Genomic DNA, 27,424 nt, shown 5'->3' on the forward strand with positions numbered 1-27,424 from the left:
AAAAGCAGACCTGGGAGTACTTATAGACGTCCCCGCTACAAACTGTGAGTGTTAAGTTTATGTCTAAAACTTCACTGCATTCATAAACAGGGAATGACAGAATTAGAACCCCTAATATGTTACCCAAATAAGTTAGTGGTTTGGAGCAATGATCAGCAATGGTTGTGGGCATCATAAAAAAGTCACCATTTTAAACATACCTGCAGATGAAAAAACACACACACACACACATCCTATTTATCAAGTCTTCTTGACAAAAGTTCACTGAGCTAGATCAAATTTCTAACCCTACCTAGCAATTCATGACTAATGCAGGAATTAAAGATTTTTGATAAGTCCACATTTGAGGAAACACTACAGCAGTATACTCAAATCTTGTCCAGTCTACAATGAGATACGAAGCCTAAGCTAGAATGGAATATGTGGGATGTAAACAACTTCATTGCTTCCTTCATTGACAAAGTCTTCATCTGAAACAAAGAATAAAACAGGCTTGCTGAATACAGTGCTTTGTATCAAGTGGAATGGAATTCCCAACTGGGCACAAACTTCTGATCTCATCACAAACTCCTTACAGGGAGTTAGCAGCTTGGCATTTTAAGAAGCACTGTTCTACAGGATATAAACAGTGTCTTTAACAAATAAATTAGAAGGGACAAAAATGTCAACGAGACTTTATATTTTAAAATATGTATGAGAGCTGAATATCGATGGCTCATGCCTGTAATCCTAGCTACTCAAGAGGCTGCGATCTGAGGATCACAGTTTGAAACAAGACTGAGCAGGAAAGTCCATGAGACTCTTCTCTCCAATTAACCACTAAAAAGCCCAAAGTGGAGCTGTAGCTCAAGTGGTAGAGTGCTAGCCTTGCGCAAAAACATTCAGAGACAGTACTCCGACCCTGAGTTCAAGCCCTACAACCAAAAATAAAGAAATAAATAAAATGTATAGAAGATGCATAAAAAAATATAAAATATGTACTTTATAAGACCCTAATTTCTATGGGGAATCTATAAAGAGCACAGACTATAAAGTCTATTTCAATGAACTGTAAAGAAAACTACCAAAAGAATAATACTGTACCAGGAAGTGGCGCTGTGGCTCAAGTGGTAGAGCGCTCACCTTGAGCTGAAGAGCTGAGGGACAGCGCCCAGGCCCAGAGTTCAAGCCCCACAACCGACAAAGAAAAAAAAAAAAAAAAAAGAATAATACTGCACCATTTGTAAAGAAATGGAAAGATCTGGAAAAGTCAGACCCGGAGAACAAAGGATGCATGCTTCCCCTTACATGTGAAAGCTAGATTTAGCTTATAGACTTATAAGTCAATACACTGGTGGTATGCAAATGTGTACAAATGTATTAACTAAAATATAGAAGACTCAAGGGGGAAGTCCTTAGAAAGGCAAAGGCAAAGTTCATCAAAATAAAACACTAGGAAGTAGATATCGGAAGAGGTTGGAATGCAGTCAAGGGGAAAGACAGAGAAGAGAAAGAAGAGGAGAATGCAGTCAAAAATCCAATGTAATCTCTAAAAGTAAGATGAGGGAAGGGATGGGAAAGGGAGGGATGGGAAAGAAGGTTGAAAGGAGTGATATTGATCAAGATATATTGTATTCATTGTTAAGAATACAAGGTACTTGATAAAATAATTCTGCTAATATTTGGCCCCTTGACTCTCAATCTGCTTGCTAAGTTTGTTTCTTCTAGACTAGAGTCCTTCAGCTACCAATGACCATTAAAAAAGAGCCTCGTATAAAATTGCATGCTTTGTTAAATGACAACTCCTTTTGAAATAGGGATGCCGGCTCTAACCCGCGCCATGTTGGCCACATGGTGGATAGGGAATCGGGTTTAACTGGTGTCATCTTATCTTCGTGATAGAGGAAGGAGAAGTTCCAGCTCCCAGGTGATGAACATGCCTGAACTCTTAGAGGCAAGGGCTGGGACTTGGACAATAGGTTACTACTGAACCTGCCAGTCTTGGGTCAGAAACTCTCAAGCTCCCTGTGACTCTGCCCCCTGACCTGACCCTATTAGACACCATTAATCCTTGCCTCAGGTGCTGTGTCTCCTATGTCTCCGGGCTCTCCTCCGGGCAACTTGGCATCCCACTTCAGCTCTCCATTGGGGTTGATCTGATTTGCTGGTATTGCTTTTCTGCTCTTTCTTTCCTCTCCAGCGCTCATGGCTCAGTTTTCTAACAGCTTTAAGGTGTATTCGCTGGGCTGCAGGCCTTGGTTAACACGAGTCCACCTGCATTCACCAGCTTTCCAATAAAGACTCTCAAAATGTGGCTTCTCTGTTTCTTGCAATTAAGTTACAACACTATGTAGAACTAAAGGTTTAAAAACCAAAACCCAAAACACAGAATAAATACTACCCAAGGATGGCACTCAGGGAGAGATACCTGGTTCTGGTAGTCTGGGCCGCTACCTTTCCTGAGACCCCCTACTTGATAAAATAATTCTGCTAATATTTGGCCCCTTTACTCTCAATCTGCTTGCTAAGTTTGTTTCTTCTAGACTTAGAGTCCTTCAGCTACCAATGACCATTAGAAAAAGAGCCTCATATAAACAGTCCTCCAGAGTTTTTCCATGGTCCACAAACGTATCTGCCTAAAAGGTAGATCTGGAGGATCCGAGAATGCTGGAAACTCCCTCTGCCCACTCTCAGCATAAAGTAGCAAGGGGGCTGTTAATGCCCCTGTTCCCAGACCACATGAGGGGGAAATGAGGGAAAGAAGGGGAACTGTTAGAGAGGGAGGTAAAAAAAAACTTTTGATGGGCCTAACACATGGTAGGTAACATGTGGCCCATCATGATGCTTCTTGCTCCCATAATGCCTCGAGTTCCTACTAAAAGTCTTCTTCTTCCCATAATACCCTGGGGGCCCACTCAACCAATGAAAAGAGCAGCTAGGTCAGGCACATCAAAACATCAGCACAAAGACAAGGGGAAGAGACATAGAAAGAGTCCCATAGTGTAATAACCACCCTTGGAGTCCTCTCCATTAGACTCTTCTTTGAGGTTCCTCTCTGAATTAAGAGTCTCCCTTCTTTTCCTTCACAGCTTTCCTTTCACTTTCAAATAAACTTACTCTGTTTGCCAAGAAAGAAGGAGGAGAAAGAAAAGAAAAAGTAAAGTTTATAACCTAATCAGGGAAATTTACATACTCACTGGCTATCTGATGATTTTTGGATTAATGTTATGAGGCCAGGTGTGGAAATGCGATTTTGTAATCTCAGCTAACAGGGAGACAAAGACAGGAATATTACAATCTGAGTCTGGCTCAAGGCAAGAATGTGATACCCTAACCCTGTATCAGTGGCTCATGGCTTTCATCCTAGCTACTCAGAAGGCTGGGATTTGAGGATTGTGGTACAAAGCCAGCTTAGGCAAGACTTGTGAAACTCTTAACTCCAATGAAGGACAAGAATGCCTAAAATGGAGCTATGACTCAAGTGGTAGTGCTAGCCTTGTGCAAAAGAAGCTCATGGACAGTGCCCAGGCCCTGAGTTCAAGCCCCAGGAATGGCAGGAGAGAGAGAAAGAGAGAGAGAGAGAGAGAGAGAGACACTAAGAAGAGTTGGAGTGATACCTCAAGTGGTAGAGTACCGAAGCCTGAGTTCAAACCCCAGTACCCACCATAAAAAATAAATTCAAGAAATGGCACAAACACAGATGAGTGGATGAGCCAGTTTGAGGTCTAGCAGACCCTGTCCTCCTGGCTTCAAATGTTTGAGAAGGCCTAGATTCAAGACAGAATTGCTGGGGCTGGGAAGGTGGCTCAGTGGTACAGCGCTTGCCTTGCATGCTTGAGGCCCTGGGTTCGATTCCTCAGCACCACATAAGCAAAAAGAAAAAAGCCAGAAGTGGTGCTGTGGCTCAAGTGGGTAGAGCACTAGCCATGAGCTGAAGAGCTGAGGGACAATGCCCAGGCCCAGAGTTCAGGCCCCATGACCGGACCCAAAAAAAAAAGACAGAATTGCTTACAAGACAGGAGAAATGCTTTGCGTATTCTTGTAAAGTTCCTATGAGGTTTTCAAAAGTTTAAAAAGAAATGTTTATTTTATTTGTGGTTTATTTTTCTCCTGGGAAGTTAGTGGAGCACAGAAAGTACCTGCTTTTTGCTTGTTTTTGTTTTTTTTTTCTTTTTTTGCTTTCTTTCATTTTTTGTAAACTTGGTTGTATAGGTGGTGGTGTGATTTATCCCAAGCAGATGAAAGGCATTAAGACAATCTTAAACATTTGAACATTTTTCATCGTAAATAGGAAACTGACCCTTATTTGTATAAACTATTCCTTGTTTAAAACATTCTCATTTTTATAGGCTGTGAATCCATACCAGGCAACCACAGCTTCTCAGAGTTTATTGCCAATCAGTTAACCAGAGGTTGGCATGTAGGGTGCAGAGTGTAGAAACTCTACCAAAGCTTTGCCTAAATTAAGAGAATGTATGTCTTGTTCCATTTCCCTGAACCTTCGATAGTCTAAATATCTCTCTGAATGTCAACTCCTGCTAAAACTCAAAATGAGACTCAGTCCAAGAAAAAAGAAGATTGTCGGTTTCTGAAGAGAACTAAGGCAGAGAAGCAAAACAAAGAATATGAGCATGACACTGTTTGCAAGCATGAAGCCAAGAGAAGGAAAAACTCAGCTGGAAAGCGAGGGCTAAGGGTCTTCTCAGGGGTGGCCAACCTGAGTCAGCCTGGCCAGTTATACCAAAGAGGCCCAAAGCACCAAGGGAAACAGACATGGCAAAGTGAGTGAAGATTGCTGGGCCTACAGAACTCACTGATGTCTGGGCTTAGAAGTAGACATGCAGCAATTTACCCACCTAACAATCCTCCTCGTGTGTGTATGTTGGTTGTGGGGCTTGAACTCTGGGCCTGGGCTTGGAAGCAGACATGCAACAATTTACCCACCTAACAATCCTCCGTGTGTGTGTGTGTGTGTGTGTGTGTGTGTGTGTGTGTGTGTGTGTGTGTGTGTGTGTGTGTGTGTGTGTGTGTGTGTGTGTGTGTGTGTGTGTGTGTGTGTGTGTGTGTGTGTGTGTGTGTGTGTGTGTGTGTGTGTGTCTTGCTGTCCCTCAGCTCTTCAACTCAAGGTGAGTGCTCTACCACTTGAGCCACAGCGCCACTTCCGGTTTTTCTGAGTGGTTTATTGGAGATAAGAGTCTCACAGACTTCCCTGCCCAGGCTGGCTTTGAACTGCAATCCTCAGATCTCATCCTCCTGAGTAGCTAGGATTACAGGTGTGAGCCACTGGCACCCAGCCCGACTTTTTTTTTTTAATTTAAATTTTAAAGGTGATGTACAGTGGTAAATGTGATGTACAGTGGGGTTTCAGTTACATAAGTCAGATAATGAGTACATTTCATTTTCTCCCACTTTTTCCCCTTCCAACTCCCCTCTCCGGCCCTCTTCTTTGCTAACCAAACTCCTCTCAATCCTAAGAGGAAGCCATGCATGGTCAAAGTAGAATCAACATATGGCTCACACCTGGCCGGCTGAATTCCTGTTTCTTGGCCCACTGTAATGTTTCTGTGATCAGAACAGAGTTCTCTGTGGGGCAGGAGGGAGGCTGGAAAAGACGGGTTCTCTCTGTCTCTCTCTGTCTCTGAGATCAGGAGGTGGAGAGTTCTGTGGCATGCGATGTCAGGTGGTCATCTTGCCTATGCAATCATAGTCAAATCCCTTCCTTTCCTAAAATCTAAATTCTTTTCACAATAGCCTTTAAGGGAGCAGGAAAAAGACAAGGTCTACTTGCCAGATTGGGCCATTTAAAAACCAGTTTTTTGGAGGGTGAAAGGAGGACATTTTAATAGTGAATAATACTCAGTAAATTTATTTCCTAGTAGAAGTGACACAATTCAGAAAAAGAGGAAATTTAAAAATAAACACTTATCCAGACTTGGGTGCCAGTGGCTCACACCAGTAATCCTAGCTACTCAGGAGGCTGAGATCTGAGGACCGAGGTTCACAGCCAGCCCCAGCAGAAACGTCCATGAGATTCTTATCTCTCCAATTAATCACCAGAGAACTGGAACTGGAAGTGGTGCGGTGGCTCAAAATGGTAGACCAATAGCCTTGAGTGAAAAAGCTCAGGGACAGCACTCAGGCCCGAAGTTCAAGTGACACTGACCAAAACAAACAAACAAAAAAAAAACATCTAATAGAAATCTGTGAAGTTTCCTTTAGAAACTAAAGATAGAACTAAAGGTTCTGCTTTACCAACACTTGGGCATATATTTGAAGGAAAGTAAGTCAATAAATATACAGTCCAGATTATCTGCACAAACAGCACTGTTTATGATAGCTAAATATGGAATGAATAAATGGATAGAGAAAATATGGTCTACACAATGGAATATTATTTAACCATAAAGAAGGAAGAAGCTGGGTGCTGGTGGCTCATGCCTATAATCCTAGCTACTCCACCCTAGGCTGAGATTTGAGGATCATGGTTCAAAGCCAGCCCAGGCAGGAAAGTCCAGAGACTTGTATCTCCAATTAAACACCAGAAAACTGGAAGTGGTACTGTGGCTCAAGTGGTAGAAAGCTAGTCTTGAGCTGAAGAGCTCAGTGCCAGGCCCAGAGTTCAAGTATCACCACCAACCCAAAAAAAAAAAAAAAAAAGAAAGTATGGCATATGCAGGAACATGGATGGAACTAGAAATCATCATTTTAAGTGAAATAAGGCAGACTCAAAAAGCCAAATATCTCATGTTCTCTCATATATGAAAATATCTAGTCCTTAAATATGAATGACAGGAATGCAAAAAGGGTTCGGTTTGTGAACTGGTACCAGCAGGAGAGAGAACGGTGAAAGAAGAGGATATGGAAAGAAATATAGTCAAAGGATTCTAGACAGTAGTAAGAAAATAAAAGAATGATGGAAGGAATGACACTGACTAAGATGAATTATAGTCAAACTGACAGTTGAATCGGAACCTCTTTGTACAACTAAAGATTATTTTTGTGTGTGTATGCCAGTACTGGGGTATGAACTCAAGGCCAGGGCACTATCCCTTACCTTTTTGTTCAACGCTAGTCACAATTCCACTTCTACCTTTCTGAGGTTTAACTGAAGGTCTCACAGACTTTCCTGCCTAGGCTGGCTTTGAATGGCGATCCTCAGATCTCAGCCTCCTCAGTAGCTAAGAATTACAGTTGTGAGTGCCCAGGTAAAGAAACATCACAATGAAACCAGACACCTTATATTTGCTAATCATAACAGAAAGAGAAATGTATCCATCCATTACCTTTAAGTATGACCAGATCACTAAGGATGGAGGAATTAAGATTTTATAATTTTTTTTGGGGGGGGGGGAAGTTCAACTTTACTTCCTTCCTATGTTTCTCAAAGTACTCAATTTCAAGATATGCAACTGGAGTCTGTGGCATCTAGATATTAACAATGATCTAAATGTGTGGGGAAAAAATGTGCTTCTCATTTGACTGCACCCCTCATTTTCCCTCTCTGAGGTAACCACATACATCGTCGCTGTCATCATCATCCTGAGAGTACAAGCCAGGCACCATGCGAGGAACCAGAAATGCGCTAGCTCATTCAGTCTTATAAAAACATGGCAAGGTATATACATCATGTTTACAAGTGAATAAATGAGGCTTAGAGGGGTCAGGCCACTTGTCTGAGGTTTCTTCCTAGTAGGTGGTGGAGCCAGGATTTGACCCCAAGCATGCCTGTCTCCACACATTCAAGCCTCACAGAAAACATGGCCAATGGTTATTAGCAGTCATTGAAAACAGCTCTTCTATCTTTAAAAAATATAGACCCACAAGCAACACCACTCTTACCCCATTACCCACAACCGGGCTCAAATAGGAAACGTGTGAGGTAATTACAGCGTATGCCCCAGCCACTAGGCTCTGGGATTTTATGACTGAACTGCCAAATCACTCCTCGCCAACTCTTCAGGAAATGTTCAGACACTTTCTCAGATTCCAGCTAAAACGTCAACTCTGTGGCCCTGGGGACTACAGAGCTCACAGGGTGGTAATGGGATATAAAATTTGCAAACTTGAGGTCAGCGGCCTGAACCTTCGGGTGTGAAGCAGCAGCAGTCCATGAAAGATTAAGGACTCTTCGTGGGCTTAAACATGACATATCAAGTCCTTCATTGCAAAGTCCTTGTCCGTCCATATTAACCCTACCAATGAAGAAAAAGATCATCTAAACAGCAGTTCTGCCTAGAATCAACAGAAAGAATAGTATCCACATCGCCTCAAGGCGGGGGCGGGGTGGGGGGTGAAGGAGGGGTATTTATTTTGGGAAGTAGGTATTCAGTCCAATTCAAACACAGCTAATACGCGATAAATAGTTGTCATTGGAATTAGGCATATATTACAAAATGATTGGGAAAGAAGACCTAAGAGGAAAGGCAAGATTTCAAGAAACTTTTCCATGTTGACATATGTATCACATGGAACCTAAAATGTTATAAATCAAGCATTTGGAGAACCAAGTCAGTAAGTTAGGAACCATAAAGACTTGCCCAGGTGCTAGTGGCTCATGCCTGTAATCCCAGCTACTCAGAAGGATGAGATTCAAGGATCGTGGTTCAAAGCCAGTGGGGCAGGAAAGTTCACGAGGCTCTAATCTCCAAATTAACCACCGGGCAACTGGAAGTGGAGTTGTGGCTCAAAGTGGTAGCAAAAGAGCCCAGGCCCTCCCTAGCAATCACGAGGCCCTGAGTTCAATCTCTAATACCAAAAATAAAAGATATTCAACAAAGGCACAAACTTATTTTGATTACCCATCATATGAATTAGCACTGAAAGGAGAGAGGAAATATTAGACAGTAAACCTTACCCATGGGGCTCAGGGATACACACCAAACTTTACAACAATACTCAGAAATGCATAATACAGGATGGATTAGCCTGCTTTTCCATTATATTCCTCTAAATGTTTTTTATAGAATCTTCTCTGGCAGCCAAGCATCTGTCTTTCTGTCATGTACCAACACTCTTCCGAAAGGTTTCTGCCGCTAATGACACAGGTGAAGACCACAGGTTACCTGGTACCAACACTGCCAGAAATTAGGAAGTTACCTGCTCTGTTCAGCCCAAGTCCATTACTGACCCAGCCGTCTCCCCTTCCCTAACAAAAACTATACCCTACACCTCTCAGGAAAAAAATTTTCACACTTCACTCAGAAGTTATTTTTCTTAACATTTCAACTCTCACTTGATATTCTTATTCTCCCTATTTTAGTTGTGACTTCAGTTATGAAATTACTTTTGAAGAAGAAGGGGGCCTGGGAGTGGTGGTACATGCTTGTAATCCCAGCTACCTGGGAGGAAGAGATGAGGAAGACTGTCATTCAACACCTTCCCAGACCAAAAAAAAAAAAAATTAGCAAGACCCCCTCACTACCCCACAATCTCAACTAACAGGCCAGGTGTGGTGCTTACAACTGTAATAACAGCTACACAGGAAGTTGAGTTAGGAGGATCGTGGTCTGAGGCCAGCTTCAGGCAGAAAAGTACAAGACTGTATCTGAAAAAAATAAAAGCCAAATAAAAATGAAAAGCAAAAACCAAAAAAGGGGGTGATTAGGGGCATGGCCCAATGACAGAGGGCCTACTAGGCAAGTGTGAGGCCCTGAATTCAAACTCTAGTACCACCAAAAAAAATGTTTTAAAGGAGAAATATTTTAAAGGCGATGAGGAGGAGAAGGAAGAAGAGGAAAAGAAGAAAAAGAAGAGGAAGAGAAAAGGAAGAGGGGGAGGGAAGGATAAAGGAGAGAGGAAAGATAAAGAAGAGAGGAGGAGGAGAAGGAGGAGAAAAGGGAGTTTAAAGGGGGAGAAAAGGAGGGAGAAGAGAAAATGGTGAAGACAAGGATGGATGGTAACGTTGACGCCGACTAGGAGGACATGGAGAATGAACTAAAAATAAAATGTCCTGTTTCTGGAATTCATTCTATTAATTGAGGCTGTTCCATACTTCAGTTCAAGGCCATGAGTCTCAACAACAGACAGCGTATCCGCAGTCTCCCGACACCAGCATCATAAAATGGTTGTACTATATTTGGACTTGGATGTATCTGGATACTTACATTTGAATGTAAGTATGACTGATGGTCTAGGAATTCATAACCCTTCAAAACACTCACCCAAATCACTTGTCTAATGGAGCAATTCTGCTCTAAGCTCTCTTGCTGTCTGGAATACATCTGTAGCTGGGAATGGTGGAGATAGGGTCCTTTCCTTTCTCCCTTCTGCTCAAAGGGTCTGAGTAAACAGACTCAGCAATAACTTTAACAGAGAAAGGCCACTAAATCTGAGAAAGTTGGAAAGTGACAAGAAACTTACAGCTAGGAGTTGGTATAGCATATCCCGTCCATAATCCAAATTTGACTCGTCCAGTTTTATTTTATTAACAGTGTGATTACTCCATCCATTCTATTTGATTTTTTTGTTTTTATAAAAATGAGACTATGAGTGGAAATTGAAAGTAAAAAGTAGCATATAGACGACAAAAACATACATTGAATGCTCAAATTAATATAACAATTAGAATAAGTCGGATTTAAATTTTTCACTGAATTTTTTTTCAACTGCTAAACAACAATGGTTAGCATTGTAATTCTCCTATTCAAACAAATGATACCAGTTTATTAGCCACAATCTTATTTCTGAAGACATTATAGGCAGAATTGGGACTAAGCTAAGAGCACTGCCCTGAGCATTGATCTATATTCCTGGAGCCTTGACTATTCTATTTCTGCAGCCACATACAATGAAGCACCCTCAGTGAGAAGAAGCCTATCGCCCCAGATCATGTTAGAATTAAAACATACAAGCATCTGATGACCCTTCTCAAAGAACCACTGCATAGCTGGTCTCCAAACATGATCCCAACACACCCTCCTCGCCTCTAAAGGTAAGAGCCATGGCCTTGAATCTGCACAAGTCCTGTGACTTGCATGGAATCCCATATCACACAATTGCAGACTAAGTCTGAAGACAGCATGGTAGCTTCCAACCTCAGTACACAAAGGAGATCCTGAGCTGCCCTGTCAAAAGCCTGCCTTAGCTGCAGACAAACAGGCCATGTGTAGTAGACAATCTAAGACTAGGAACCAAGCCCGCACTGAGAACACAGAAGCCCATTCAAGCCTAGCCAGCCAGCCCCCAGCCATTCGTGTCAGGCTGCAGTCAAAGTATAAGGCAAAGGAAGGCAATCAAGGGTCAGAAAACTATTGTTCCAGAACCAGCCACCCAGATACAACCCTTGGGCAAAACTTACTCCCTGACTCTAGAGCTCAATTTTACCATGTAGAAAATAATAATAATAAGCTGGTTGATGGTGGCTGATGCCTATAATCCTAGCTACTCAGGAGACTGAGATCTGAGGATCACGGTTCAAAGCCAGCCCGGGCAGGAGAGCCCATGAGACTCTTATCTCCAATTAACCACCAGAAAATCACAAGTGGCACTGTGGCTCAAGTGGTAGCCTTGAGCTGAATAGCTTAGAGACAGTGCCCAGGCCCAGAGTTCAAGCCCCATGACCAACAAAATAATAATTAATTAATTTAAAATACTCTAGGGCTCCATCCAATGAATACAACCAGCAGGAGAATGCACAAGAGCCTTACAACCTGAAAGACCTTCACCAGAGCCACACAGGTAGCTCTTTGCTTCTTCATTCCTTTGTCCATCCAGCCATTTAGATAAACTATGCCAAAGTAAACAGCACAGCACGTGCCCACATATTAGGAAAGTCATGTGACTGCTAAATTCAGCCCAACAGACATTGTGGGAAGCAGAGACGATTCCCCACTCCAGCCTACTGAACAAGATAGTTGTTTTAAGCCACGAAATTTGGGGTCATTTGTTACATAGCAATAAGACAATCAAAACATTGCTAAATAGGCAACCTAGGAATGGTTACAATCTTCAGGATCATTGCTGCAATTTAAAGTAAAAGTATCAGCTCTGAGTTTACTGACAACCAAAGTAAACAATGAAGTGGTGATCTTGAAAGAATTCATCTTTACCAGTAAGAATACAAGAAAGAGATGTGTCTACCTCCTCAGAAAAGAGAGATGTGTCCTCTTTGAGAAAATTTCTCACATGGGACATAGAAACAAGGGATTCTAGCAGATATACTAAAGGCTCAAGATTAGAACTTGGACAACACAGAAAGTCCATACCTACCATCTTAAAAAAAAATTTTCAAAGTATAATATTAAGATACAACACACAAGCTCCTCAGGGTTCCCACAGCTTCTAACATCCTATGATTTTCTTTCTGAGTTGTATTCATGTCCACAGAAATGGTGAAAAAAATTCTGAGGAGAGGAAATAATGCTACGTGATTAACTGTGCTTAGGATTTGTGCACTAGCCTGAAAGAAGATTAGGAATTTTAAGTGGAATTGTACCAATTTCTTAGTCTTGCATTCTTTTTTTTTTTTTTTGGTCCAGTGGAATGAGAAACCAAAACCATAACTAAAATTAATAGAGAAAGAAAATTTAATAGGAAGACTTTGTCTTCAGAACTCAAGCCTCTACATGCCTCAGCTCTCACATCTGTGAAAGCAAATGGATAACAGGGCCATCTCATTGGAAGGCTGTGAGGATAAAATGAGTTATCATACCAGCAGACATTTAGAAGATTGTCTGGCACATGAATGTCATCTAAACATTACTGACTATGGTTGTGATTATTATTTCAAAGGGTCCTGACTCACGCTGGTTGGATTGAGTACTCTCCGACTGTTGGATAATGTGAAAGTGATACATTTTCCAAGTTTGCATTTTGATCTTTTCCCAGGCTAGCAAATATTTGGTACAATATTCTCTCTTGAATGCTTGGCAGGATTCACCAGGGTGTAACCCCATCAAATCAAAGGGCATCCATACTTGTTTTTTACTTAATGCTGGCCACCACACCCCTTGTCACTTTTCTGTTCACTCCTGGTTCATGAGTCTCCATTCTCTTACCAACTGTTGGCTGTGGGGCTACATGCCTCTGCCATTCTATGGGATTCATTCAGGCTAGCATTCAATTAAGGCTTCCTGAGTTAATGAAGTCTTGGAGTTCTGTTTAGCCTGTACCTACAGTAACTTGGGAGGCAGAAGTCAAGAAAATGGTAGTTCAAAGACAGCCCAGGCAACTAGTTAGCAAGACCCTATCTCAAAGAACAAGATTGGCATAATGGCTCATACCTGCAATCCTCACTGTCAGGTGTCTACAAGTAGGAGGATCACAGCTGGAAGACAGCTATGCAAAAATATGAGGCTCTAGGTGAAAAATAACAAATGAAGTCAGGGGCCAGTGGATCATATACAGAAGGCTGAGATTCTGAGGATCATGTCTAGAGGTCAGTACAAGCATAAAAAGTCAGTGAAATTCCATCTCCAAAATAACCAGCAAACAAGCCAGGCTAGGGGTGTGGATTAATGAGGAGTAGAGTGCCAGCCAAGCAAGCAAGATGAGCAAACTCAAGGCTCTGAATTCAAGCCCCAACTGCCTAAAGGGTTGGGGTGGGGGTGGGTATTACTCACTTTTCTACCCCATGATACTGAGTTCAAATCCTAGCATCACCAAAAAATTAATGATAAATTAGTGGTAAAATACTTATAATAAGATTGTTGCCTTGGAGGATTTTATAGTTTAATGGGAAAATCAAGTTTAACAATCATGAGAGATAGATAGAAGTCATGTCTGATAGAATACTGATAGATTTCAGCATTCTTGGCACTGTCTGCTAGCTTTTTTGCTCCAGGCTGGAACTCTACCACTTGAGCCACAGGCTCCACTTCCAGGCTTTTTGGTGATTAATTTGAGGTTAAGAGTCTCAGGGAGCCGGGCACCGGTGGCTCACGCCTGGAATCCTAGCTACTCAGGAGGCTGAGATCTGAGGATCGTGGTTCAAAGCCAGCCTGGGCAGGAAAGTCCGTGAGACTCTTATCTCCAATAAACCACTAGAAAACCGGAAGTGGCGCTGTGGCTCAGGTGGTAGAGCGCTTGCTTTGAGCTGAAGAGCACAGGGACAGCGCCCAGGCCCAGAGTTCAAGCCCCACGAACGACAGAAGAAAAAAAAAAAAAGAGTCTCAGGGACTTTCCTGCCTGGACTGGCTTTGAAGTGCAACCCTCAGATCTCAGCTTCCTGAGTAGCTAGGATTACAGGCATGAGCTACAGGCATCTAGCTGGTTTTAATCGTTCTTACTATCTTTAGCTGTATAAAAGGGTTTACATTTAACATATGTATTCACATGTACAATGCATCTTGATCAATGCTAGCCCTTCCATCACTCTCCCCTCCCTTGGACTCCAGTCCCATCTATGTCCAAACATTTCCTAGTCCCGTTTTCACATATGCAAATTGAGTGAATACAGTATAACTGTATTCATCCATCATTCCTCCATTTGTGCACCCCCATCCCTTTGATCCTCGTCCTCTAGACAAAACAAATATAATTTTTTAAAGTATCAGCAACCCAAGACCATAAGGAACATTTACGTATTTCTTTAAATTCCAAATAAGCCGGAAGAGATGTTTGGTCTCCATTTCTCAGCCCATACATCAGTTCACTACAGTGTGATGCTTAATTAATGTATGTTATCATCAGCATATTCTTCTGCAAGCAATCTCTAGGTACTGAATATTACAAAAGAAGTCATGCAGATATTTTACCTCTCTATGTTGCTTAAAATGCAAAATTAAAGAAACTTTCTGCTGGATACAGGTGGCTTCTAATCCTAACTACTCAAAAGCTGAGATTCGAGGATCACAGTTTGAAGCCTGCCAGAGCAGGAAAGCTCATGAGACTCTAATCTCCATTTAACAACCAAAAAGCCAGAAATGGAGCTGTAACTCAAGTGGTAGAACACTAGCCTTGTGCACAAAAGCTCAAGGACACTGCTCAAGCCTTGACTTCAAGCTCTAAGACCAGTATACACACACAAAGAAAAACCTTCTACTTAAAAATCCCTATTTTTTTTAATTGCAACCTGATACTTTAGATTTATCCTTTCAATAAATTTGAGCACAAACCTTCCCACAAGAGGAGTATTTCCCCATATTTAACCATCCACCCAGCTTACTTCAGGTAGAGTCTTAAAATCTTCTTTGCGAAATAAAATAAGACTTTATAAAGTTGACAGGACATTTTCTGTGTTCTCTGTTAAAGTTCTTTTTTTTTTTTTGTCAGTCATGGGACCTAAACTCTGGGCCTGGACGCTGTCCCTCAGCTCTTCAGCTCAAGGTGAGTGGCTCTACTACTTGAGCCACAGCGCCACTTCCATTTTTTTCTGCTTATGTGGTGTTGAGGAATCAAACCCAGGGCCTCATGCATGCAAGGCAAGCGCTCTACCACTGAGTCACCTTCCCAGCTCTGTTTAAAGTTCTTTAATAGCAGACTTCTGTGTAACAAATCCCTTGGAGTTTGACAGCACAGAATCTACGCTGTGTATGAACTATTTCACGTGCGCTTTTCTGCTATCAAGACCTCTGGAAAAAGTGAACAAATAAAGACAAAAGGAATCTGCACAAGGGGACAATCTGTGTGAAATGAGAAGACTCTTCCATCCTAGGAACTACATGACAAGGAGTAGAAACTCTGTCCCCACTTACTAAGGACTGGGGAAAAGGAGGTCCCACTGTAAGGAATTTTTCCCTTTGATATTAAACTGCCATATCTACTTGTTTAGAAAGTAAAGCAATAAGGCAATCATAAATAAAGGAATTGCATAATGGCTACTATTCCACTAGAGTTGGTTTGCTCAGAGTGTGTGTGTGTGTGTGTGTGTGTGTGTGTGTGTGTGTGTGTGTGTGTGTGTGTGCGTGCATGTATATTGATGACTGTTTCCCACACTTCTATTTTATCAGAGAATTTAGCTAAGGAGAGTTGTAAAGTTAAATGCTGACAAAATCAGAATTTTTATTATTTCTCATCAAGTCATCTCACACGTGCTAATCAATGCCCAGGAAAAGAAAAACCACTACTCATTTACTATTTGAGAACGTTTCTTCAACTTGCAAAATTCTCACTTGAAAATAGACAAACATGATTTTTTGCAGAATGAATGGGGGAACACTCACTCCATTAAAAGGGGAGGGGGGAGAACCAGATTTCCTGTAAAAGCCAAAATTGGCGTTTTACTCTAAGAAAACACAGCAAAAGCTGGGAAGAAACTTGAGGATACTTCAATTTCCACTGTGGAACAACTCTTACTGCCCAGAAGGGAAGAGGAAACCAAAACACCTGCAACAGGATGGGAGGAGAGAAGACCAGCTAGGTGACACACCCAGAGAGGGCTAGACAGGCAGGTTTCAAGTCCACAGAGAGAGGAGTTACAGGAAAAGACTGTAGACCTTAAGAATACCAAGGAAATTTTTGTTTTGTCACTTGCCACCTCGGAGAAAAATGAGATGGTAGTATTTCCTGGGGAGATTAGACCAGTGGATGTCAGACATGAAAGGATTTAAAGCACCTTTTAGCCAGAGGAAGTATTAGCAGAGTGCTGAAAGTGTCTGCCCTCAATTTTACATCGGGGACTACAAATCACCCTTCATTCATAAAGTGTGCGTTTCCATTAACATCAAAATGACAAGCGTGTTTTGCTGCGCTCAGAGGGATTCGTTTTGAAGTGGATGTTTTAATGAGCAAAGAGGAAAAAGTGTAAGCAGTAACTGGAAAAAAATGTAATCACAGAGCTGCCTTTCCTGGTGATTTATACAGCAGGACATGGTTAAAAGGCTCATTCATGTGAGACTATAATGGCAGTAAGGAGAGAGAAGACATTTCAAATGGGGTTTAAATTTAACATGAGCAGGTAAGTGTTGAAAATCTATGGGAAAACCTTCGATTTAGTGTTTCTAATTTTATTACTTTTTATCACATACAAGAATAAGCTTGTATCCATAGGTTTATAGAAGACGGTTGTAATAGGGAAATATTCAACTAAAGACACCTTATTAGGGAACCATTTCAGCCACATTATGGGATGCTAAATTGTACAATAACACACGAGGCTGATCTACATGAGTTTAACAGTTGGAAATAGTGCAGTTGTTGAAAAAGAAAACAAAGGTCTGGATACGATATTCAGTATATTCAACACATTTATCTGTGCATATACACATATATGTTTCTATATGTGCATTTAATAGGTGTACATATATATATATATATATATGCCTAGAATGTGACTAGAAAAATATGTAAGAAGGACTGGGAGCAGGCTCAAGTGGTAGAGTACCTGCCCAGCAAGCACGAGGAACTGAGTTCAAATCCCAGGATGGGGAGGGTGGGCAAATATAGTCATACTACACATGTGAAAACTAAACCAGGTGACTTGAGCGGATGGGTGAAGTCGGCATAGATGGGGGGGAGAATAATGGAAGGGGTATCATTGGTCAAGATGCATTGTACTCAGAAGCAGACAAAACTAAAGATAATTTTTTAAAGAACCAATAAAAAGCCTAGTACCACATACAAAATTTTTTTAAAGTACTTAAGAAAATGGTCTCTCAAAGGTAGAAAGGAAATACTTTTAATTGCATATCATCTTAAATTATTTTAATACCCCTAGAACCTCTATATAGGTGACCTTATAGATAATGTGAGAATTAGAAACACTCATAATTATTATTACAGTACATTTTAATTAACAGTACATTTTAAGAAGGCTTTATAAAAACTATAATAGGATGCAGTCTATTCGTGACCAAATATCATGACAACTGTAGAGAAGCATCTCTCTATAACTGTCATGGTATTTGGTCATTGTAAAAACTGAACAGAAGTAACTGCTTGTGACAATGAAAGCATGATGTCCTATTGAACAACAAAGGAAAACTTACTTTCTGTTTTCCTAATGGGTCTATGTATCCCAGAGAAACAACTGGTTTGGTGACAGCACATGGAAATGTGCCAGACAAATATTTGGCCAGACCCAACATCTTCTCAAAACTTTTCATCCACAGAATCAAACCCCAACTTACTTAGTCTACCTACCTTCCTTCCATCCATCTTTCCTTTCTCTCTCTCTCTCTCTCTCTCTCCATGTATACATGTATATAATGTCATCAAGGATAGATATTAAGTTAATATGGTACAATAGAAATATATTTTTCAATGAAAAATGCAGATCTGAATCAACATCCTTTAGAGAGTGGAGGAAAGTGAGGATTTTCAGCCTATTCGCTGCTCTTGCTACATGCTTTGTATACTGGATCATAAGTGTTGTCTGGTCAAGATCAGCAAATTTCATTTCCAACACTGGTGGAATCCTGGGTTTGTGGGGGTTTTTTTCCCCCAAAAAGGCCAAGAGGGAATGAATTCATCAGAATTATTTTCTGGGGTCAAAAAAATTATTTTGTCACAAGCATTAAGTGCTCAGCTGTGACAATGCTCTTGTCCTTAGCCTACAGTAAGATTCAAAATCTGGTCGATTAAGTTTACTACAATGTTTCCTTCTTGTACCTGAGCCATAAAAACACAAAGTTCACTCATACACACCGTTAAAACAGTCTATAATGCTAGGCACTAATGGCTCGTGCCTATAATCCTACTACTCAGGAAGCTGAGATCTGAGGATGGAGGTACGAAGCCATCCTGTGCAGGAAAAGTCTGCGAGACTCCTATCTCCAATTAACCACCAGAAAACCAGAAGTGAAGCTGTGGTTCAAAGTTGGAGGAGCACTAGCCTTGAGCAAAAGAAGCTTATGGACAGGACACAGCCCCAGAGTTCAAGCCTCACTACTGACCAAAAAAAAAAGGCCAATAACAAGAGGCCTATCCAGTGCACACCCTCACTTGGTCACCCAGGGTCACATAATCAAGCTACAGATCATTCAGGAAAAACGAACCAACATCAGTGAGAGTTGGGGGGGGGGGGGGGGGACACTCCTGTATATTCTTATCTGAGTTCATTTCAGTGGCTCCAAAGAGATAACGGAGGTCATTTGTAGCCCATCATAACTGTTTCTATGGAGTCTACAACGAACTCTCAGAAAGAGCCTTCTGCTTTAATCTCAAAAGTCTAAAAAGAAGTGTCTATCCTTCTTCCACTCTCCTACAATCCAGAGACCTGATCACTCTTGGTCAAGATGCTTCATTTAAATCTTTCTTGCTGGAATATGGAAGGCGTTAGACTAGCCAGTGGAATGGGGCCGTATGTGCATAACACAGACACCACCACCACCACCACCACCCCCAGCCGCTTAAGGCTGGCCCCAGCGGCACTATACTGCAAGAATGCCAGGCAGGACGCCGCTCAACTCCAACGCCAGTTCTCAGAAAACACTTGTCCAGTGGACACACCCGATGGGAAGTCCAGCCCAGAAAACTCCAGCCTTCGTTTCAATAAGCACAGTTCCCAGGAGGGCCAACTATGAACTAACTGCGTGCGTGTCTCTAGCTCTACCTGTCACTGGGATGCTTTTTCCTTTCCCCACTCCCTTCCGGACAGCAGATACCCATCCCCAGAGGCAAGTCCTTCCTCCCCCCGCCCCCACCCCCCCAGCACAAGGGGGGAATTAGTATGAAGGGAAAGGCACGGGCTCCTTCCCCTTCTTCCTCCAGAAACCTTTCTTTGCCTCCTCAAATCCCACCCAACAACAGTGGCCCAAGAGTCCTTGTCAAGCCAAGGTCTCCTCCTCCGGGACAGAGAACCCCTTAAGGGTGCTGGCAGGGGTAAAGGTGACTTAGGCAAGGACTGTGCACCTCGGACCTCAGCACCTCCAAAGTGTGACTGTGACACGCGCGCGCGCGCGCGCGCACACACACACACACACACACACACACCCGGGGACTCTGCCAAGGACCCTTCCCTCTCGGCAGCTCCGGAGAAGGGGAAGGGGAGGCTCACACCCAGGAAAAGTTGACACCCCCCCCCCCCCCGTCCTCCCCACCACCACCACCACCACGTACCCTTTTAGCGCATCGTGTCCTCCGCCGCCTCTTCTCTTGGCCCGGCTGGCTCTGGTTTCCTTCACATTCCCAGCCTCCAAGTTGGTGTCCGCCCCGTGGCTCGTGTAGGACGCGAGGAGCACCGTAAATCCCAGGGCGATCTCCAGCAGCGCCCCTCGCCGCATGATGCCGAGCGGCGCCCGCCCGCCCGCCCGCCCGCCGCCGCCGCCGCCTCTGCGCCCTGGCGCGCACCGCGCTGCTGGGATCCCGCGCCGCGCGCTCTCCGGACGCCGCCGCCGTCCCCCGTCTGTCGGTCCCGGTCGGTGCCGATCCCCGCAGGGGGCCGGGGTGTGCTCCCGCCTTTTCCAGGCGCTGCTCCACACCACTTCGGGCGGACGGCCCGTGCCAGCTGCAACACAAGAGACGGAATCCCCGAAGCGGGGTTTGGGAGACGCCCGGGGCACTTGGGATACTGAGGTCTCGGGGGTCCCCCCTATTCCTGAACCCGGCCTTGCCCGCGCGCGCCCGCGCGCCCGCCCGAGAGAGCGCGCGCGGGGGGCGCGCGGTGAACCAGTTTGGTGTCCGAGGGGGAAGATCGTTCCAGCCACAGCTGACTGGAAAGCTCGGCGCCCTCCCGCCCTGGCCTCGGGGCTTTCTGCCGCTCCCCCCCCCCCCCTACACACACCCCTCCCACCCCGCGCGGCCTCCAGGACGCGTCCCCCCACCCCCTTGGCCCCGAACCCCCTCCTGCCCCCCTTCCCCGTGGTCCTCCCTGCGGAACCGGGTCGCTGGGTTTCTTCTCCAGCGGGGCGCGAGCGGCACGCGGTGCGCGCGGGGGGCTCGGTCCCGGGGAGGCCGGGAAGGGGGCGGGGGGAGTCTCCCGAGCATCTGTCACCGAGCCCCGGGGACCCGGGGAAGCCGCCCCACTAGGGAAGGCCAGGTGCTAGCTGCAGATGTTTTCGGCACCGGCCGCCCCGCGCGCGCGCGGTGCAAACTCGAAAGCCCCCCCCGCCCCCCCCCCCCCGGCGGTGGCCGCAGCGAGCCCGGTGGGGACCCCAGGCTGCACCTACTGGAAAGGCGGCGGCGACCGAGGCGCGGACTGCCAGGAGGATGGGGAAGGCAGAGGCGGCGGTGTCTGGTCCTGGGTCCCGGTCTCTCCCCTTTATCCCCCTCCCGCTGCTCTCCGCTCTCCGCCCCGCGGCTGTCCCAGCTGTGGCCGCCGGTCCGCCTGTGGCACCCACGGTCTCTGCCCCGGCTCCGGGGGGGCCCCCTCCTTTCCCCACCTCTTCAAGTATCGTTCGCGCAGCGGTTTCTCGCGAGAGAAATACTTTATTTTAAAAAAAAAAAGAAAGGAAGGAAGGAAGAAAATGACACCCCCTCCTCCAATCCCCTCATCACCACTCCACCCCCCCTCCGCCCCATCCATCCTCCCTTTCCACTCCCCCTTGCCAGCCGCCGCCTCGGCGCGGCCTCCCTCGCTCGCAGGATTAGTTCAGTGGGAGGAGGCTGGGCTGGGGCGGGCGATCGGTCCCTGCTGGCTTGGGATTTTTTTCTGGCCTTGGGATTGGGAGTGGGGGGAATGAGAGGGAAGGAGAAGAGGTGGAGTAGCGGTTTCCTCCCGATCTGCGGCTGGGACCGGAGATTAGCCACTCTCATGATCGTGATGGGGAGTGGGGGCAGAGAGAAAGCCCGCGGGCATAGAAAGCGGTGGCCACCTGCACCAAGAATGCGCGCTGGAGTCCCGCAGTCCCCGGGGAGGCCCCTGGAGGTCCTGCCCTTCCCCCCGCCACACACAGGGGACCCGATCTGGTGGCCCGCGCGTCTCTGGGCGCAGCCACCCTGTGGCCTCTCTGGTGGGGCACCGAGCACACACTGGAGGCCTCAAGGCTGAAGCAGGGTCAGGCGCAGGCCAAGGCCGCTGTGGGGTGGGGTGGGGTGGGGTGGGGGGCACTGGTGTGCTGACCAGGGAAGGGGCCAATCGTGGTCCAAAGTGAGAGGAGAGCCCACAGCACGCATGCTTCTTCCCAGACTCAGAGCAAGCCGCCCACCCAGGCCAACTCCAAGACTGCTTCTACAGGTAGACCCGATTGCCAATTGGGATCCTGGGCACACTGAGCCCTTGAATTTGGGCTGGTTTCCCAGGTGACCGGTCCGCCCATAGTCAAGAGTGGGATTTCCCCGGATAACCACACACACACACACGCACGCACACACATACACACAGCTACTTTTCTAGAATATGCCAGGCACAGCAAAATAGTGACTTCAGAGGGAATAGTATTTGGGGCATGTGTATATGGTGAAGGCCCGGTGTTGCTTGTACCCTGTAACCATGCCAGAGATCAGGGAAACCACATTGGCTGCTGGGATTTGAGCCTCTTTCCTCCCCCGGCCCTCCCCAAATCCCCATGTAACAGCCACCAGCTATCAAACTCAACAGGAACAGCTATCAAACTCAACAGGAACAGGTACTCTAAGAATGCAACCTGCTGACGGGGGATTTCCTTCGTTGCAATAGTTTGTGCCGATATAGGCCAGGGCCTATCTCCTTGTGACAACATGGACCCCATGAAAAGTGAAAGTGGAAACCCAGGAACTGTGGGAAATAGGAAGCCATGGAAATGTATAGGCCTTCCAGACTCTGCTCTCTATAAAGTCTCACCTGCAGAAATTCTCTCAGCAGATCCGTGAATTAGAGGCTGGATCACTCTCCCTCAGTTGGGTGAAGTAGATCATTCATTCAAGATGCACATACTGAGCACCAGCTACATACCAGCTGGGCGATGGGTGGGTCACATCAGTTGGTAAGCAAAACTGAAAATGGTTCCATCCTCCTCTATCCTCCACAGGGAAAAAACAGACCTGAAACAAATCACAAGCCAGTTAAGTGCTGGGTTGCACAGGGTGCTTGCTTGGTGGATGTTTAACAAGACAGGGTGATAGACCTAGGCTAGGGCTGATCAGGGAGGGCTTCATTGAGGAAGAGATAATTAACTCATTGGACAGCTGGTACATGGCTCAAGTGGTAGAGTGCCTAGGGCCATGCAAGGTCTTGAGTTCAAACCCTAGCACCACCAAAAATTTAAGTAAAAAAAAACGTAATTACACCACTTGTACAGAGAGTCCTTGTTCTTGACTCTGGCTATCTTGTAGAATGGCTTGGAAATGTCCATACATAAATAAATAGAATAGACCCCAGTGAGAACAGAGGTTCTCATTAGTCTTGAGTAGAACCTTGCTTCTTTAAGCTCCCCAGATAAGGGGAGGTAGAAAAGGAGGATTTAGATTCGGAAACATATCTGAGCAGAAGAACCAAGGGCGAAGAGAAACAGGGCTGTGGGAAATCCAGGAGACACTTGTTTTTTCCCGGTACCCCAGCAGCCTCTTTCTTAGAGCCTGCCACTCAGTGACAAGTTGCATAGCAACCAGTAAACAAACCCTAGTGAGTTCTATGTATTTCATGCTGTGAGTTGCTACAGTCCATTTACCTGCCTCTCTGTGGATGCTATACCACCTGAGTGCTTTTTTGGCTTTAGCTATCTTAGGATAACATCTCCTACTTTTTTCCCTAGGGCCACTACTTACAGTGTCTTAGCATCATGCACAGCTGGGAACATAGGCATGAACCACTACACCCACCTTGTTGGATGAGATGGCGTCTCACTAACTTTTTGCTCCCATCCTCCTGATCTCCGCCTTCCAAGTAGCTGGGATGGGCATGTAACCAATTTAAAGTGAAAGCTGGGCACTATAGACACCAAGTAGCATACCAGAAACAGAGGCTTCAATCACGAAGAGATTGTATTTGTGCCTGCAGGAATCACAAGCCTTGGAGCACACTAGAAGATGCCCTCTAGTGACAGGTCCCACTGCACCTCTGCTTAGTGCAGACATGAGTAAGATGATGGCAATGTTCTTTCCATTTCAGAGAAGTTGAGCTTTGAAAAGAATGCAGTCTTTCTTTTAGGAAAAACTTTGTATCTAGGATCCTAAACAATTCCTACTACTTAAATGTAAATGTTTAGGTTTGTGAAGGAAATAGGTAAAAAAGAAGTCTTTAAACACACACACACACACACACACACACGCACGCACGCACGCACCAGGGTAAAGAATTTCCAGGCTAAGAGAGGAATGAGAATGTTCTTATTTCCCTCCGTTTTCAATTTCATCTATTGCAGGAATAATTTCAATACTTAAAATGTTTTTTTTAAGTATCTTCCAAGCTGGGCCCTGGTGGCTAATGCTTGTAATCCTGGCTTCTCAGGAGGTTCAGATGTGAAGATTGTGGTTTGACACCAGCCCAGGCTAGAAAGTCCAGGAAATGCTTATCTCCAACAAACTACTCAAAAAAAAAAACAAAAAAACCACCAGATATGTAACTGTGACTCAAGTGGTAGTACACTAGCCTTGAACACAAAAGCTCAGGGATAGAGCCCAAGGTCCTGAGTTCAAGCCAAAGGAAATGGCAAAAGAAAAAAAAAAAAAAGAGTGTCTTCCAATAATTCCTCCACCTGAACAAAACTGGCTTTTCTCCTCAGTTTCCCTCTCATCTTTGTGCATGTGATGTACAGATAGTTTTGTCTTCTGCCAAACAGGGAGAGAATTTATTCATCCCTTCAGGGTTTAACCTTTGCATTTTAAGACAAGAGTCCCTGGGTGAGGTTTGCCTAGCTGTACTGCTGGCGGAGACCATTGAATAATGAATGAATTATGTTATTGAAATAACTTTCATTACCTCAATCCCCCAAAGCAAACACTGCCTCTCCACCCAAAACAAAAGCTCGGGTTCCCAGACTTCATTTTACTTGGGTTTCCATGAGTTCTGTGACCCACCCTGGTATATTCCCTGTCATTTTATTTTTTTCTACCAGACATAACAGATACCAGCCCAACAGCAGAAGGGAATAAAGAAGAGGCCTGGCCAGCAGGAAAGGATATAACATTGTATCCATCACAAATGAGAAACACATTCTCTCTAGTCTCTATTCAACCAGTGTTTACCCAACTCCAGCTCTGTGTGTGTGTGTCAGATTATGACAGACCTTACAGAAGCCACAGAAAGTGTCAGTACTTTCTCCCACCCCCAAGGGGCTACACCTTCTTTCAGGATGGAGACTTGCAAAAAGTGACAGGTAGTAAACACTTCAGGAGCAACATAAATCAAAGTTTTAAGCACTTTCTAGCTCCACTGAAATGTGAATTTCATTCCATTTCTATGGGTAATGACATTCTCATGGTATGATCTTTGTCCGTGATTGCAAAATGAAATTTCTATTCATGGCTCATAGGTCAGATGAAAACAGGCGGTGGTAGAGGGCTGTGGTGGGAACTATATCTTACCAGCTCCTGGTATACACAAAAAAAGAGGGGGCCAATCCAGGAAACGGCTTGGAGATTCTTTTCCAAATTGGGCGTCACCAAGAGAAGAGTCTAGAAGGGAGGGAGTTGGGGGGAACAGGGTGGGTAAGATTTAATGGAAGAGAAGGGATTTGAACCAAGCCTTAGAAAGAGATAAAATTTGCCTCATAGAACAGTCTGAGAAGAACATTCCAGACAGACAAGGTCCAGGGGAGAGGTAAGGGTCAGAGGAGACACATAAGGTGTTGCCCCATCCATCATGCGTGAGCTTTTAATTCTCCGGGGTTTCTGGACACACCCTGGGCTGGGTGTTTATGCCGGGGAGGAGTTCTGGGGCCCTCTGGGAGTCGTTCTTTAAATGACTACAATTCATCATACATATGGGTATTTATACTAGCTATCACCTAAACCTTGGAAAAACTGAGATTCGTCCGATCTCTGCTTTAAAATGGATGAAGAGTTGAGCGGACTTGCTTCTCCTCCATTAGATTTCCAAACTTCAATTGGTCATCTATGTGAAGGAGTTTTTATGAAGAGTGAACTTTTTCTCAGGATTTTAATCATAGTGTAATTATAGCAGGACATACCACATGCTCTACCCTAAATTGCCATGCCCAGTCTCAGTCTCGATCACTGGGAGTGACAAGGAGCCTTGGTTAGAGACATTTTTTCTTTTTCTGTATCTGGCTGGTTTTTTTTTTTTTACTTTCTATCTGAATTTTCCCTTCAAAGTTAGCAATTAGTGCACACTAGTAATTAGTGGATATCTATAAAAACAACAACAACGACGCCCTATATCTGACTTTATCTATTCCCATGATTTCACCTCAGGCTGATAACATGCTATTTAACTCCCCAAATCTCTATCTCCACCCCAGCTATCTCCCTAGAGCTTCAAAGTGAGACATCCAAATTCCTGATGGAGGCCTCCACCTCCTCCTCCCACCAGCCGCAAACTCATCCCAGAAGCCTCTAGGATGGCCTCCAGTGGTTCCCCACTAGGTCCCCACACTCTGAGATAATCCCCTCCCCTTGAGCACAGGCTGGGCCCAGGGAACCTCATCTAGCAGCGTGTGGTGGAGGCCACTTCCAATATTAAGTTACAGAGCATCGCTGGATTCTATCTTGCTGTTCTTCCTTGCTCTCCCACTCACCCACACTCACGGGGGTTCTACCACCATGTGACTGGCACTGTGGAGAGACCTTGTGGCACGAAATTGTGGGAGCCAACAGCTATTGAGAACCTAAGGCCCCAGTCCCAAAGCCTTCGATGAACTACATTCTGCTAACAATCACATGGGTGATCTGGGATGTGTTCGCATACGCTTGCAACCCCGGCCAACACTTGCATTGCAGCTGTGAGAACCATGTCAGCTCAAGGCATCTTGTTGACCCAGGCCCAGACCGTGACGCCATGAGATAATAGAAGGGCTCTGTTTGAAGCCACTGAATTTTGAGGTCCTTTGCTGCCCAGAAGTAGATGACAAATATTTCATCAGACTCCCTTGATAGGTTCCTTCTTCTCAAGTCTCTAATTGTGAGGAGGCTTACATCATCAGTCATGGATGCTGACACTGGTTCATTAGGGGGTCCTGCACTTATGTTTGCTACATCTGCATCTACAAAGCTCAACTGCTTTTGCATTTTTCAATCAGCATCAACACGATGTAGTAGTCTTAATTTGTTCCCTGTGCATTCCAGCTGGATCTTAAGCCATTTGTGCTACAGTTTGAACTCTCTCGATTTCTGAAGGATTATACTCACAATGATATGAATGACATCACACTGGGTACCGTTCCATAGATGATAAAACCATGGGAAGGATCCAGAGTCACAGGAGAAGGGAACGTCTGAGCCATGCTAGAAAATAACGACCATAGCTTGAACAGCAACCTCATGCATGGGGAGGAACAGGCCTGGGATTAGAAGACAGAGGGCGAGGGCTGGTCTGGGCTCACTGAGCCTACCTGCTGTGGCAGATTTGCTGTAGGCCTTCAGTCGCCTCTTCAAGAAAACGAGGCACTGAGATTTCAGTGGGAAGCAGAGCTACCGGGTAGTGACTTGAGGATGAGCCAAACAGCTAGTGAAGCCGCCCATTCCTGTCTGTTCCCCATGGTTAGTTCAGCAGATCTTCCCTTGAGCAGAGAGGAATCTGTTGCTACTTTGTTGT

At 44.8% G+C, this 27,424-nt stretch overlaps 1 protein-coding gene across 1 annotated transcript in view; it reads right to left on the reverse strand.

Moving 5' to 3' along the window:
• The window catches only part of Fbn1 (fibrillin 1), a 201,121-nt gene extending 181,000 nt beyond the window's left edge, over positions 1 to 20,121 (reverse strand). Inside the window, exon 1 of the mRNA XM_042687479.1 lies at positions 19,915 to 20,121. Coding sequence (XP_042543413.1) covers positions 19,915 to 20,078 — 164 coding nt within the window. The 5' untranslated portion in view covers positions 20,079 to 20,121. The remainder of the gene's footprint in view (positions 1 to 19,914) is intronic.
• Positions 20,122 to 27,424: the final 7,303 nt, after the last annotated feature.

Source organism: Dipodomys spectabilis, unplaced genomic scaffold (assembly GCF_019054845.1).
Source record: "Dipodomys spectabilis isolate Male_0828 unplaced genomic scaffold, ASM1905484v1 ptg000108l, whole genome shotgun sequence".
Classification (NCBI taxonomy): Eukaryota; Metazoa; Chordata; class Mammalia; order Rodentia; family Heteromyidae; genus Dipodomys; species Dipodomys spectabilis.